Source organism: Notamacropus eugenii, chromosome Y (assembly GCF_028372415.1).
Source record: "Notamacropus eugenii isolate mMacEug1 chromosome Y, mMacEug1.pri_v2, whole genome shotgun sequence".
NCBI lineage: Eukaryota > Metazoa > Chordata > Mammalia > Diprotodontia > Macropodidae > Notamacropus > Notamacropus eugenii.
The window spans coordinates 8359172-8376218 of NC_092880.1; the positions used below are offsets into that span (position 1 = coordinate 8359172).

The 17047-nt window shown below is 36.6% G+C and overlaps 1 protein-coding gene and 1 pseudogene across 1 annotated transcript; one reads left to right on the forward strand and one right to left on the reverse strand.

Annotated features, from left to right (window-relative positions):
- The window catches only part of LOC140516776 (probable E3 ubiquitin-protein ligase TRIML1), a 237614-nt pseudogene that overhangs the window by 96633 nt on the left and 123934 nt on the right, over positions 1–17047 (reverse strand).
- Positions 455–1342, forward strand: LOC140516522 (olfactory receptor 8K3-like). The gene has a single exon (XM_072627480.1). The coding sequence runs from the start codon at positions 455–457 to the stop codon at positions 1340–1342; it is 888 nt and encodes a 295-aa protein (XP_072483581.1).

A 17047-nucleotide genomic window follows, 5' to 3' on the forward strand; every position in this document is an offset into this window, starting at 1 on the left:
TGTATGTGTGTATGTACATACATTATATATATATATATATAATATTCAATTTTCCATATACATGTATACATCTACATACATATGGAATATTGAATATTGCTATATTACTCATGGTTATTAGCTTAATCACTTTTGTGATTTATGTTATCTTTCAAGGTACAATTATGAGAAAAAATATTCATAAAGAAAGTTCTATTATACCACTGAAGAGATAGGTATTAAATATATCAAAATTTTACCCAGGCTCAGTTTCTTCTGTTGACAACAATGGTATCTGTCTGTGATGCAGACTCTAAGGAGAGGTCATAGGACGTAAGGAGACCTTTGTGCAACTCCTTGATATTCTGAACAGTGAGAGGTATTCCCAAATCTCCTACTTACAAAATGTCTTGTGATTGATACATCTTAGATTCAAAGAGCATATGTCCCTTTCTTTTCAGACTGCTTTCCTGGGATGGAAGCAATGGATAAGTGGAATGAAACAATATCAGTAAAAGTAGCTGAATTCGTTCTCATGGGCATCACAGATCACCCTGACCTGCAGATCCTCCTTTTCCTTCTGTTCCTCTTCATCTACTTGACCATAGTTCTGGGGAACCTGGGCTTGATTATCTTGATGAAGACTGATTCTCACCTGAAAACTCCCATGTACTTTTTCCTCAGGAATCTGGCATTTATTGATCTTGGATACTCTACTGCCATTGGCCCAAAAATGTTGGTTAATTTTGTTATCGAGAAAAATACCATTTCTTATACTGCATGTGCAACACAATTAGTTGTCTTTATAACATTAATGGTAAATGAACTTTTTATGCTATCAGTGATGGCCTATGACCGCTATGTAGCCATCTGTAGTCCTCTGCTGTACATAGTTATCAAGTCAGACAGAGTGTGCTGCGTCTTGATGGCCATATCATATCTATACAGCTCATTTGAAGCACTATTGATTACAATTAAGATTTTTAATTCATCCTTTTGGAAATCTAATGTAATTAGTCATTTTTACTGTGATAGTCTCCCCCTCATAAGTACTTTATGCAAGGATACAAAAGATGTAGAATTAATTCTTCTGAGCCTTTCTGCTTTCAGTTTAATTTTCTCCCTACTGGTTGTTCTTGTTTCATATGGACTCATTCTTATGGCCATCCTCAGGATGAACTCTGCTGAGAGCAGATGCAAAGTCTTCTCCACCTGTGGCTCTCATCTCACTGTGGTGGTTATATTATATGGGACAGTAACTTTCATGTACCTGCAGCCCAAGTCCAGCCACTCCTTTGATACAGACAAGGTGGCCTCTGTCTTTTATACTCTGGTCATTCCCATGCTCAACCCTTTGATATAGAGTTTGAGAAATAAGGAAGTCAAAGGTGCCTTGAAAAGAGCCCTAGAAAACCACTGCAAATGTCTTCGTTTAGTTACCATATAGAACGAGATCCTGTTTGGTTATTAGAAGCAAATATACAAGCTATGACATTTATTTGACCAGTGTTATCAGATTTAAAGAAGAATAATTTAATCTTGTAAAAATTAAGGCATTTGCCCTCAGCTTAGTAGGTTTTAGTGGCAGGAAAAAGATGTAAATTGAGCTCTTTCTGACACAGAATATCAGACTCTAGGCACCAAAGTGTACGGGTTTAGGGCCCGTACCCCCAGACCAACAGCTCTTACTCCTACCAGCAGTACCCTTCAGTCTTGGCGGAGCGAACTGTGAGCAATGAATGGAGCGGGAGATGAGATGGTGAATAACTTCGTTTATTCCAGCCAGCTAATGCACTTTTATGGCCTTAATTACGTAAGCATCTCGAGCAAGTTTTAAGCTAGTTTAAGCAAGTTTTTACTTCTACTTTCCAGGAAGTATCTGATAGTAAACAGGAGCCGTGACTCGTGTACGTCGTCCAAGAGGGCTGAGGGTTGTCAATTCCATTACACCAAAGGATTACTCTTCTATCTTCCTCCTTCCCTCTGCCTCCTCCATCATCTCCCCACAGTCTTTTTCATGGGTTTCACTTCCACTTTCTGTGTTATGAACCATACAGTAAATGTAGAGGGTTAGTAGGGAAGAATCACATCCATGTTATGACTGACAAGTAAAGCTTTTATAGCCTATGCTTGAGGAAGGTACAGACAAACCCCACAAAAGAGGCAAGTAGACACCTGATCTGCATCATGGAGCAAAGGAAATTTCAAATTAAACTGTGATCTCACCATGGAGCCAAATCTAAGTTGTAGGAGGGTTTTCCCAAGTACCCAAATGTCTCAATATAAAGGATTCATATAAATGCAGGAGGGAGGTACAAGATGAAATGTTGTGGTCTAGTCACTAGTATTAAGTCATGAGATAAGGTATATGACATGTTAGAGGACACAGAGTATATTCTCAAAACATCCAGGTTTTTTTGATTCAGCATGGACGTCTTGGCCTTCGTCCTGCCAGAAAATGAAAGCGTGATGCTGGGCTGGATTTGTTGCTCTTTTTCATCTGATACTTTTTAGCAAGTAATGATTCCTCTGTGGCCTTACATGTGTAAAAGGCATTGATAAAATAACTATAAATCACCCCCTAAGTCATTTTCTAAGAACTGGCATTAAGTTTTTGAAGACATTCTTAAAACCCTTATCAACAAAAAACTTTTCAGGCAAATTATGCTCTCTGTCCATCTACCATGAGCAATGGAGGGTGAAGACTCACACGGTGTAATGTCTGATTTTTTTTTTCGGTCCCAGAGAGTCTTGAAGACTTAGTAAGAATTTATTTAAGATCGACATCTATATAACTGCATTTAGAAAGGAAGTACCCACCCTGGAAAAAATTACCTCCTCAAAGCATATTCTGATCAGTTAGGAAGCATTTATTAGGCATTATTTTTGTAAATACTTTTCTGTGTATTACCATGTCCGAGGACCTGTGTGTATACAATACACAGAGACTTGTAAGAATTTTTACTATATATACACTCATGTGCTACACATATAAACATATCTCTCTCTATATGTGATACGTGTGTGGGAGAGAGAGAAAAAGAGAGAGAAGGATAAGAAATCATGAATAATGGTTTTGGAGAGGTGGGTAACATAATCCAATTAATCACAATCCCTAAGTAAATCTTTTTAAAGTGTTACATTGGAGATCCCATTGGTAAATGGCTAAATTAGGCAAAGGTTATATCGGAAATATACTTATTTTGATAAACAACTCGGTGACATGTTGAATTTGACAGAAGATTCAAAAGTTATAAATTCACCTGATTCGGTTTTCTACAGAGATCAGAAATATGTTGTTTGAACCTAAGAAAGTTATCTAAAATGAGTTATTCAAAAGGGCAATGAGCTGTCTTATATGTAGTAGATTCCTCTTCACTGAGGACCTTCATCCAAATGTGTTGGATTATCATTTTTCGTCACCATGAACAGTTTCTGAGACATATTAATAAATATATAAGAAATAATTAATGCTTAATAAATTTTGGCTGATGGATTAAAATATACTTTGATGACTAATACCTGAAAAGAGCAGCACAGCAAAACTTAAAACTTGGGACAATATCTCCCCACCCCCAGACCAAAGTTAATATTACGTTTAAATTCGAGAAATGAACTGGTAAAATGAGCAATTAACAACAAAATAACTTAACCACACAAAGCTGTTATGGCAACAGTGAAATCTAAGGCATAAACTTAAAAGAAGATATCAATGTGAAAATAGCTACAAGAAAATTCTCAAGGAAAAAAATACTAAATGAACACAAAACCAACAAAAATTTCTGGAAAAGTTAAAGAAAAAACTAAGAAGAAAGCATTTAGAATATGATATTCTAGAATGCCAAGGAACTAGTATTCCAACCAAAAATAACCTTGCCACTTCTTACCTCCCTTTTAGCCTCCCCTCCTCTTTCTTTTCCCCTTCCCTACCTACCGCCTGTAGAACTAGTTAGATTTATATACTTAATTAAGTTTGTTGTTCCCTGCTTGAACCAAATCAGATGAGAGTACGTCTCAAACAATGCTCACCTCTCTCCACTTTATTCTTCTCCTGCAATATAAGTTTGTGCTTCTTCCTGTGATATAATTTACCATTTTCTTCTTCCTCATTTTCATATCTCCTGTTACAATCCCTTCGCATGCTTAAATCACATTTTTATCATAACATCATTTACTTTATACCAGCTCCCTCTGTCTGTGGATATCCCTTTTATATTTCGCAATAGATACACAATTCTCAAAATTAACAAGTATCCCCTTCCCTTTAAGGAAGGTAAATAGTTTGCCTATATTGAGCAACAAGTTTTTCTTTTCCCCGTTCACGTTTTTAAGCCTCTCTTGAGACCTGCATTTGAAGATCGAATTTTCTTTTGAGTTCTGGTTTTTTTGTCAGGAAGTTCTGGAAGTCCCTTATTTCATTGAATGTCCATCTCCTTGGCTGTTATGCTGAACTTTGCTGGGTAATTGCTCCTTGGTTGTAGTCCCAGTTCATTTGCTCAACAATATCATATTCCAATTCCTTCCATCTTTTAATGTAGAATCTGCAAGGTCTTGTGTGATCCTGACTGTAGCGCCTCAATATTTGAATAGTTTCTTTCTGGGTGCCAGTAATATTTTCTCCTTCACTTGATAGTTCTGGAATTTGGCAAGGCTATTCCTTGGTGTTTTTAGTTTGGGATCCCTTTCAGGAGGTAAACGATCGACTCTTTTGATGATTATTTTGTCTTCTAGTTCTAGGACTTTTGGGCAGTTTTCCTTGATGATTTCTTGGAAGATATTGTCCAGGCTGTTTTTGTTTTCATAATGGCTTTCTGGTAGGCCAATAATTCTTAAATTTTCTCTCTTGGATCTATTTTGCAGGTCAGTTGTTGCTCCAATCAGATATTTACATTTTCTTCTATCTTTTCATTCTTTATATTTTATTTGACTGATTCTTGATGTCTCATAGAGTCATTTGCTTCTAATTGCCCACTTCTAATTTTCATCAAATTATTTTCTTCACTTAACTTTTGCATCTCCTTTTCCATCTGTCCAATTATTCCTTTTAAGGAATTATTTTCTCCAGTTAGGTTTTGTGCTAACTTTTCTATTTGTTCAATTCTCCTTTTTAAAGAGCTGTTCTCTTCAGTGAGATCTTTCTTCATACTTTTAAAATCATTGGCCAGATTTTTTTTCTATTTCCTTCTGCGGCTCTTCCAAGAATGTTCTTTGTGAATGACACCAGTTCATAGGCCGTTCTGAAATTTCAGATGGGAGTACAGTCTCAGTATTGATCTCTTTTGTATTCATGTTTTACTCCTTGTCCCCATAGAAAGATTCTATGGTCTTGTCCTTCCTGCTTTGCTTCTTACTCATGATGGTGAGGCTTTGTGTGTTTTGGCCTCTGGTTCTTTCAGCTACAAGCTAAAGAACCTGGTGCTGAGCTGGATATTGTGAGAAAACAGAAGACAAGTGAAGTCTTTTTGGGTTTCCCCAGTTTTGCCCTGGAGCTACCTTGTTAAGTGTTGGGGAGGAGTGGTCTGGTCAAGGGAGATCTCCTCAATTGAACTAAAGCAAAGACTATCTCAGAAGTTGGTGATTCCTGCTGCCTTAATGTCTTCCTATCTCCCCTGGAGTGCTGAGGCATGTCTAGGATCCTGGTGTTTGTGGTTTCGAGGTTCCACTCCCTTGGAGCTCCGGATCTCCTCCTTGTTCACTGAAATGGAGTTGTCTGGGACAGGTCTAGTCCTCTGCTACAGTAAGAGGAATACTCCAGGGGCAAAGCCAAGATGGCGAAGTGAAAGCAACGACTCACCCAAGCTCCTGGAAAAACTCCTCTGGATATCTCTGGGGGGAGAGTCTGACCAGACTTTGGAGGTATAGAATCCAGTGGGTGACGGACTTTGACAGATTCAGAGCCCAGGTTGGATTGGAGGGTCCACGAGAGGGATCTGTTCCGCGGGGGTAAGACCCCGGCGCACAGCGCAGCGTGGTCGGCGCGACAGGGCAGAGGGGACCTGAGGGGCCCAAGAGTGGCGGGCGAGACCAGCAGAGCAGGAGATAAGCCAGGCCGAGTCGATGAGAGTCGCTGAGCGCTAGATATCAGCGCAGCAGCCCTTAAAACCTTCAGCCTGAAGACTGGACTTCGGGGGGTCAACTACTTGAACTTCCAGGAGCTGGGATGGCGGAGTGATCAGTAAGTGCTCTCTCCTCCCCCCTGATGACCGTGAGGGAACCATAAAATTCCTCCCCAGATTAATCCTGGATCAGCGGGAACAGTAGAAGGGGGTGGGTGGTCTCACAACACCAGAGGCTGGAAAAGTGGCAAGGGGGGATTCTTCCTACTGTGGCGGAGGCGATCTGGAGGGACAGACGACCCAGGGCAGAGAAAATTCGCACTGAGACCCAGGCAAGCCTCAGAGCCGGGAGACAAGCCCCAGGAGGGGCGGGAACACGCATTAACTTCTAGGCGTACCCCAGCCCTCCAGGGGAAAAGGGAAGACAATAGGGAAGCTGGGATCACCATCCCCTGACCTTGCCTTTGCCTCAAGTTAGCTGAGGAGATCTCCTGAGATCAGACCACCCCTCCCACACACCTAACAAGCTATCCCCAGGGTTGATCTGGGAAACAAAAAAACAAAAAAAGAAAAAAGAAAAAAGCCTGCTTTCAGCCTCGACACACAGCATCCCAACTTAAAAGATCTGTATCTTCTGACTGAAAGAACCAAAAGCTACAACACTCAGCCAACATCATGAATCAGAAAAAGCAGACAAAAAGTGAAAAAAACATAGAATCTTTCTATGGGGATAAGGACCACAACACAAACACCAAAGAGGTCAGAGCTGAGACTGTACTTCCATCTGAAACCTTAGATGGGACTATGAATTTCTCGCAAGCACAACTAGATTACCTGGAACGTCTGAAGAAGGATATAAAAGAAAAACTGGCCAATGATTTTAAAATTATAAAAAAAGAATTCACTGATGAGAACATCACATTGAAAAAGAAAATTGAAGAAATAGAAAAGGAAGTTCAAAAATTAACTGGAGAGAATAACTCCCTAAAAGGAAGAGTTAATCAAACGGAAAAGGAAACCCAAAACCTAATTGGGAAAATTGAACAGATGGAAAAGGAAACCCAAAACCTAACTGGGAAAATTGGTCGAATGGAAAAAGAAATACAAAAATTAAATGGAGAAAATAGCTCCTTAAAGGGAAAAATTGGTCAGATGGAAAAGGAAATGCAAAAGCTAACGGAAGAAAACAGTACGATGAAGATTAGAATTGGGCAAGTAGAAACTAATGACTCAATGAGGCAACAAGAATCAGTCAAACAAAATCTAAAGAATGAAAAGATGGAAGAAAATGTAAAATATTTAATTTGAAAAACAACTGACCTGGAAAATAGATCCAGGAGAGAAAATTTAAGAATTATTGGCTGCAGTATAGCATCCAGATTCTTAAAGGAGAGATTGGGGGAGTTGAAGGAATAAATTAATAGCAAAACTATACTAGTGGGGGACCTCAACCTCCCCCTCTCTGAACTCGATAAATCCAACCTCAAAATAAACAAGAAAGAGGTTCAGGTGGTAAATAAAACTCTGGATAAGGTAGATATGATAGATCTTTGGAGAAAATTAAATGGGAATAGAAAGGAATATACCTTTTTCTCAGCGGTACATGGAACGTTTACAAAAATTGATCATATACTAGGACATAAAAATCTCACAATCCAGTGCAGAAAGGTAGAGATAATCAATGCATCCTTTTCAGATCATAATGCATTAAAAATTACATGTAATAAAAGGCCATGGAAAGAGAAACCAAAAATCAATTGGAAACTAAATAATCTAATTCTAAAGAAGGGTTGGGTTAAAGAAGAAATCATAGAAACAATCAACAATTTCATTCAAGAGAATGACAATAGTGAGACAACATACCAAAACTTATGGGATACTGCAAAAGCAGTTATTAGGGGAAGTTTTATATCTTTGAATGCTTACATAAATAAAATAGAGAAAGAGGAGATCAATGACTTGGGCTTGCAGTTGAAAAAGCTAGAAAAAGAACAAATTGAAAATCCCCAAGTAAATACCAAATTAGAAATAATGAAAACCAAAGGAGAGATTAATAAAATTGAAATTAAGAAAGCTATTGAATTAGTAAATAAAACCAATAGTTGGTTTTATGAAAAAACTAATAAAATTGATAAACCTTTGGTCAATGTGATTAAAAAAAAGAAAGAAGAAAACCAAATTACTAATATTAAAAATGAAAGGGGTGAACTCACCTCCAATGAGGAGGAAATTAAAACAATAATTAGAAACTACTTTGCCCAACTTTATGCCCACAAATTCGATAATCTAAATGAGATGGAAGAATATTTTAAAAAATACAAATTGCCCAGATTAACAGAAGAGGAAGTTGAATATTTAAACAACCTCATCTCAGAAAAAGAAATTGAACAAGCCATCAATGAACTCCCTAGGAAAAAATCTCCAGGGCCAGATGGATTCACAAGTGAATTCTATCAAACTTTTAAAGAACAGTTAATTCCAATACTACATACACTATTTTTGAAAATCGTGGAAGAAGGAGTCCTCCCAAATTCTTTCTATGATACAAATATGGTTTTGATACCCAAACCAGGAAGAGACAAAACAGAGAAAGAAAATTATAGACCAATTTCCCTAATGAATATAAATACAAAACTTTTAAATAAGATTTTAGCAAAACGAATACAGCATCTTATCACGAGATTAATACATTATGATCAGGTAGGATTCATACCAGGACTACAGGGCTGGTTCAATATTAGGAAAACTATTAGCATTATTGATCACATCAAGAACAAAGCTAACAAAAACCACATGATTATCTCAATAGATGCAGAAAAAGCTTTTGACAAAATACAACATCCATTCCTACTAAAAACACTGGAGAACGTAGGAATAAAGGGAACTTTCCATAAAATAATAAGCAGTATCTATCTAAAACCTTCAGCAAGCATTATATGCAATGGGGATAAGCTAGATGCATTCCCAATAAGATCAGGGGTGAAACAAGGTTGTCCATTATCACCACTATTATTCAATATGGTACTAGAAATGTTAGCTGTAGCAATTAGACAAGATAAAGATATTCAAGGAATAAGAATAGCCAAAGAAGAAACTAAGTTATCACTCTTTGCAGACGATATGATGATTTACCTAGAGAATCCCAGAGATTCAAGTAAAAAATTACTTGAATTAATAAACAACTTTGGCAAAGTTGCAGGTTACAAAATAAGCCCACACAAATCTTCTGCATTCCTATATATTAACAACAAAGTCCAACAGCAAGAGATAGAAAGTGAAATCCCATTTAAAGCTAGGGTAGACAGTATAAAATACTTAGGAGTCTACCTGCCAAAACAAACCCAGGGATTATATGAACACAATTACAAGACACTTTTTGCACAAATAAAGTCAGATTTAAGTAAGTGGAAAAACATTAATTGCTCATGGATAGGCCGTGCTAATATAAAAAAAATGACAATCCTACCCAAATTAATATACTTATTTAATGCCATACCAATTAAACTATCAGACAAATACTTTCTAGAGCTGGATAAAATAATATCAAAATTCATTTGGAAAAACAAAAGGTCCAGAATATCAAAGGGACTAATGAAAAGAAATGCTTGGGAAGGTGGCCTAGCGCTACCAGACCTCAAACTGTACTATAAAGCAGCAATTATCAAAACCACTTGGTACTGGCTAAGAAACAGAGAGGTAGACAAGTGGAATAGACTTGGCACTCAAGATGCAGTAGGCAAGCAATATAGCAACCTTCTGTTTGATAAACCCAAGGACCCCAGCTTCTGGGATAAGAACTCATTGTTTGACAAAAATTGCTGGGAAAACTGGATAACAGTGTGGCGGAAATTAGGCATAGACCCATACCTGACACCGTACACAAGAATAAAGTCCAAATGGGTACATGATTTAGGTAGAAAGATTGATACCATGAATAAACTGGAGAAGCAAGGAATAGTGTATTTATCAGATCTATGGAGAAGGGAAGAATTCTTTACTAAAGGAGAGATAGAAAGCATTATGAAATGCAAAATGGATAACTTTGATTACATTAAACTGAGAAGTTTTTGCACAACCAAACCCAATGCAACCAAAATCCGGAGGGATGTAGTAAATTGAGAAAGAATTTTTACAGCTAAGCTCGGGGATAAAGGCCTCATTTCTAGAATATATAGAGAACTGACCCATATGTGTAATCATACAAGTCATTCCCCAATTGATTAATGGTCAAAGGATATGAACAGGCAATTTTCAGAAGAAGAAATTAAAGCTATCTATAATCATATGAAAAAATGCTCTAAATCACTATTGGTTAGAGAGATGCAAATCAAAACAATTCTGAGGTACCACGTCACACCTATAAGATTGGCAAACATGACAGAACAAGAAAATGATAAATGCTGGAGAGGATGTGGGAGAGTTGGAGCACTATTTCATTGTTGGTGGAGCTGCGAGCGCATCCAACCATTCTGGAGAGCAATTTGGAACTATGCCCAAAGGGCTACAAAAATGTGCATACCCTTTGACCCAGCAATATCGCTACTAGGACTATATCCCCAAGAGATCATAAAAATGGGAAAGGGTCCCACATGTACAAAAATATTTATAGCAGCACTCTATGTAGTTGCCAAAAACTGGAAGTCAAGGGGATGTCCATCAATTGGGGAATGGCTGAATAAATTATGGTATATGAATGTAATGGAGTACTATTGTGCCATAAGAAATGATGAACAAGAAGACTTCAGAGAGGCCTGGAAGGACTTATATGACCTGATGCTGAGTGAAAGGAGCAGAACCAGGAGAACTTTATGCACAGCAACGACCACAGTGTGTGAGAGTTTTTTCTGGTAGACTTAGATTTTTGTAATAACACAAGAACTTCTTACAAAAAAAAAAAAATCCCAATGGTGGTTCTCAAGGCAAAATGCCTTCCACACTCAGAGAGAGAAATATGGAAGTCACTCACATAATGTAACAGATCATGTTTGTGTATGTGTATGTGTTTTTGTATCATATTCTCATTTGTTATACGATTTCTTTCATTTATCTTAGTCTGACTATATAGCATGACTATAGTGAAAATATACTCAATAGGAAAGTATATGTAGAATCTATACAGAATTGTATGCAGTCGTGGGGAGGGAAGGGAGGAGTGGGGGTAGGTGGGGGGGATAAAATCACAATTGTATGGCAGTGATTGTTAAACATTAAAAAATAAAAAAAAAATAAAAAAGAAATAAAAAAAAAAGAGGAATACTCCTTAGTGATTTTCCTAGCCTCACGTTTCATGAGATGGTTTACCTCTTCTGCTGATCCCAGTGATCCAGGACTTTTCTAGGGAAATATTTTATGGTTCTTTCAAGGTCAACAAGGGGAGGGGGAGCATTTTAGCTCCCGGAAGTTAGAGTAGGTGACTTACAGGCATTTAATCTATGGGCTGATAGTCTCAGGAGCAGCTGTTGTAGATATCTGGAACTCCGTGGCTCTCACTCACTCAGCTCCACTGGATTCCCACCCTGAGCTGCTATCCTGCCATGCTGCTGCTGCCTCAGACTACCCAGGGACTTTCCTTCTCAGCCCTGCCATGCTGTGCTGTGCACTGTATCCTCCTCTTCCCCCGTGGAACAGATCCTTCCCGTGAACCTTCCAGTGTGGCTTGATCTGTGAATCTGCCAAAGTCTGTCTCCTATTGGATGCTGCACCTTCATAATTTGGTTAGATTCTCTTTTTAGAGGTATCTGAAGGAGTTTGTCTAAGAGCTTAGGTGAGTAGTTGCTCTCACTCTGCCATCTTGGCTATGCACCGCCCGCCCCCCCCCAACCAAACATAACCTACCCAGAAAAATTGAGTGTAATCCCACAGGAGAAAAAAAAGGATATTTAATGAAATCAAGGACTTTCAACTATGCTTAATGGAAAATTCATAGCTAGTTAGAAAATTCGCCATTCAAACTGCAAGATTCAAGAGAAGAATGAAAAGATACACATGAAAGAGTAATCATAAGAGACTCAATAGAGTTAAAATGTTTACATTTCCGTATGGGAAGATGAAAAAATGTACCACCTAAGAAATGTTTTCATTATTTATGGCAATTAAAAGTCTATACAGACAGAGAGTATGAGTATGAGTTGATTACTTTAGAATGATCTCAAAAAAATTGAGTGAGAAAGAGGGATGAACTGGGAGCAGGGGTAATAAGCAGGCAAAATGGGGAAGGTTTTTGTCCACATAAAAGAAATGTGCAAGGAAAAGCTTTAATAGTAGAAGGGTGAAGATAGTGGAGAAAAGTCAGGAAGTTGCCTGAGTTCTCCTGTTCTCCGTGGAAAAAACATTATGTCAAGTCATTTAAAGGTTTCTGGAGCAACAGAGCCTCCAAAAATACAAAGGGAAAGAATTTTACAGCTTAAGATAACTTATAGGGACATCGGAAAAGACAGTTGGGGAGCACAGCCCATTGGAGATGTCGTCTGTCATAAAAAAGAAGAAAGGTCCCACATGTACAAACATATTTATAGCAGCTCTTTTTTGTGGTGGCCAAGAATTTGAAATTGAGGGGATGTCCATAACTGGAGAAAGCTGAACAAGTTGTGCTATATAAATGTAATCCAATACTATTGTGCTATAAGAAATGATGAACAGACATATTGTAGAAAAATAATTGGAAAGACTTACATGAGCTGATTTTGAGTGAAGTGAGAAGAACCAGGGGAACAATGTACAAAGTAACAACATTGTGCAATGATCAATGATGATAAACTTATCTCTTCTTGGAAATGTAATGATCCAAGACGATTCTATAAGAACCATGATGGACAATGATATCCACATCCAGAGAAAGAACTGATAGACTCTCAATGCAAATTGAAGCATAATATTTCTCATTTTTGTGTGGCTTTCCCTTTTGTTCTGCTTCTTCTTCCACAGTATGATTAATGTGGAAATATGTTTAATATGACTGTACATGCAAAACTATATCAGATTGTCTGCTGTCTTGGGAAGGGGGTGAGGAGGAAGGGAGGGAGAAATAATATAAATCAAAATCTTATAAAAGTGAATGTTAAAAACTATTATTACATGTAATTTGTAGAAAAAAGAATACTATTGAATTATGAATAATAATAGAGGGGCAAATGGAGCTGGAGTGATATTAAGATACTTAATCCTCACTCCCATTGCTATTTGCTCAACAAAAGTAGAATCTATATAGAGACCCATTCGGGTACACAAATTTATTTTACCCAACAGGGAAAGAAGTGGTGAAGGCTATAAGAGAGATGGCAAGGAGAGATAAAAGGGGAGGAATATTAAGGGAGACATTGAAAGGAGACAAAGCAGACTTTTAGAGAGGTACATGAAAAAGAGAATGAAGGATCAAAAGAATAAAATAAGAAGAAGGGAAATGTACAGTTAGTAATCATACATGTGAGTGTAATGAACTCACTCACAAAAACAGAAGCAGATAGGAGGATGGATTAGAAACCAGAATCCAACTATACGTTTTTTTAATGAGACACACTTGAAACATGATACCAGTAAAATGAGTTAAAATAAAGAGTTGGAGTAAAATCTATTATGCTTCACCTGAATTTAAAAAAAAAAAAATCCTACAGTAGCAATCATCATCTAAGTTGAACCAAAAATAGAATTAATCTAAGGGATATACGAGGGAACCATATTTTTTAAAAGGTAACATAGACAATGAAGTAAAATTTACCAAAGAAGTTGCAGTATTTCTCTGATAAAGGTCTTATCTCTAAACTATATAAGTCACTGCATTAAATTTATAAAAATAAGAGTAACTTCACAATTGATAAATTGTTCAAAGGACATGAACAAGCAGTCTTCGGAAGAAATGAAAACTATCTATAGTCATATAAAATGTTCTAAATCACTACTGATTAGATAAATGCACAATGAAACAATTTTGAAGAACTTTTTTATACATACCAGAAATGACAAGTGCTGGACGAAATGGGTGAAATTATGTAAATTAATGCACCGTTGTTGGAGGTATCAACTGATCTAACCATTCTGGGGAACGATTTGGAACTGTGCTCAAAGGACTATAAGGCTGAGTCTACACATTGACCCAGAAATACCACTGCTAGGTTTGTACCCCAAAGAGATAAAAAACACAAAGGACATATATGCACAAAATTATTTTTAGCAACTGTATTTCTGGTAGCAAAAAATTGAAAATCAAGGGGATTTTCATGAATTGGGGAATGACTGAACATGCTGTGTCACATGATTGCAATAAAGCACTACTTTATTCTAAGGAAATGATGAGGGGGTGTTTTCAGAAACAAATGGCTAGACTACTATGATGATGAAAAATGCCATCCACCTCCAGAGAGATAATTGATGAACTCTGAGTACAAACTGAAGCATAATTTTATTATTTATTTATTTTTGGTTATGTGTCTAAAATGGAAATATTTTCTGTGGTTTCACAGGTATAATTGATAATAATTTTGCTTACAGTCTCAGTGGCATGAGGAGGGAATTTGAAGGAGGGAGAAAATTTGGAACTCAACATTTATAATGAAAAGTGTGTTAAAATGAGTAAATAAGAACTGAAAGATAATCCATGAAAAACACAAAATAATTGCAGAAGCTATATGATATTTGAGAATTTTACCAAGAGGAAACCAAGACTTTTATGAATCCAATTAGAAAACTCTCTACAGAAATCAAGATAGATTGGATAATGGGATAAACATTTGTAGCTCATGGGTAATTTAATCCAATATACTAAAAATTACGATACCAGTAAAACTAGATAACTTATACAATTATTTACAAATCAAACAATCAAAGTTATATTTTGTTGAGCTAGAAAAATACTAATCAATTTCATGTGAAATACCAACAGATCAAAAATCTCTATGATAACAATGAAAATTAAGTTTTAAGGAAAGGGATCTCTCATTATCAGATCTACTACAAGCCATTACTCATTAAAATGATATGATACTGGTTAAGCAATTGAGAGGTTTGTCAGTGAAGCCAATAACATTTTACAACATCAAACAATCTTGGTAGCATATTGTTTTATAAAGACCACCATTAAGGAGGAGGACTCAGGATTTGACAAGAACTCTTGGATAAACTGGAAAACAGTATGTCAGAAATTAGTTTTAGACAAACACATTACACTAAGACAATCGCTAGCTGGATATATGACCTAGATAGAAAAGGTCTTATCTTGACCAAATTGGAGCACTAACTAAGAAATTACCTTTATAATCTATGGATGAGGCAAGAGTTCAAGTTTAATCAAGCAATAGATATGATCACGTGACAAAACAGATGGTTTTGGTTTTATAAAATTGAAAAGATGCTGCAGATACAAATCTAAGGTAGATATAATTAGAAAGAAAGAAGTGACTGTGGGAAAAATCTTAGTAGGAATTTTCTGTGATAAAGATTTTATGTTCAATTTGTATAAAGATCAGATTCAAATTTATAAGACCAAGGTAGGCTATACTGTAATAGATGGCCAAAGATATGATCAATCAGCTTTGAAAAGAAGAAATACAAGCTATCCAAAACCATATGAAAAAATGCTCTAAATCACCAATAATTTGAGAAACTATATTAAAACATCTTTGAAGTTATCCCTCACACATTTCATACTGGCCAAAAGCACATAAGAGAAAAATAACAAATTCTGGAGGGGTTATGAGTAAATAGGAATGACAATGCACTGCGTGGAAAACTGTGAGCTTGTCTGGTCATGATGGAAAGCAATGTGGAACTATGCCCCCAACATTATTAACTTTTGCATGACCTTTGAACTCAGCTATTCTAACTACTAGGCCCATTGCCCAAAGAGATTCAAGAAAGGGAGAAAACAATGAGAGACATGACAATATTTGTAGAAAGGCTCTTTGCATGATACCCAGAAAATTAGAACCTAAAGGGATGTCTTCTACACAACTTGGAGAACACAAATATATTAAAATGTTATTGGGTCAAAACAAATTATAAGATGTACAAAAATGGAAGAAGCAGGGAATTTTATATGAACTCATGAAGAGCAGAGGAGAACAAGGAGAATAATTTACATAGTGAGAAGATCACTACATAAATCACTATTTTTTCATGTAGACCAAACTTCGCTGAAATATTTAGGACACTGATCAAGGCCACAATATGCTACAACGGACAAAGACTGAAGATGAATGACATCACACATGCCCTCTCAGACATGGAGTTAACCAAAATACAGAAGAGAGCATATATTTTCAAACATAACCAATGGGAAAGTGTTTTGTGAGCTATGCATTTTTTAAGGAGTTTTACTTTTATTTGCTGCATTGGAGGGAGACAGGCAAAATGAGAGGCATGGATTAAAAATGACTGTAAAATAAATAATATTAAGTGAAAAAGTAAATAATATTTTTAAATTGCTTTTTATTATTCATTAGTTGTTCCCTCCAATTTTTTTTATTCCCTGCAATTCTTTGTGACAGCATTTGGGTGTTTTGTTGTTGTTTTTGTTTTTGTTTTTTTTTGGCAGAGAGACTGTAATTTCGTAAAATAAGCTCCAGCTCATGTTAGGGATTAGGAAACTGAGACCAAAACGAATAAATGGCTTCTCCAGGATGGCAGCTACTAAATATCTAAAGCCAGATTTGAACCAAGATAGATGAGTTTCCTGACTCCAGGCCTGGAACTAGATTCACTGTGACACATAACTGACCTTAAATAATTGCATTGACCTAAGAGAAAAAGAGGCACAAAACTTTACTGAAGCAAAGAATTCTTTAAGAAAACAGAACCGGCCAGTTAGAACATGAAGCAGAAAAATTCACTGAGGAAAGCAGTTGCTTAAAAATTAGACTTGGGAAAGTTGAAGCTAATGACCCCATGAGATATCAAGAAAAAATAAAGAAACATAAAAATTAAAAAATAAAAGAAAATGTAAAATATTTCACCAAAATAACAGCTGATTTGGAAAATAGATCAAGGAGAGATCATTCAAAAACTTCTGGCTGCCTGACAAC

Excerpts from the sequence above, each read along its gene's own strand:
- LOC140516522 (XM_072627480.1), top strand. The coding sequence starts at position 455 with ATGGAAGCAATGGATAAGTGGAATGAAACAATATCAGTAAAAGTAGCT.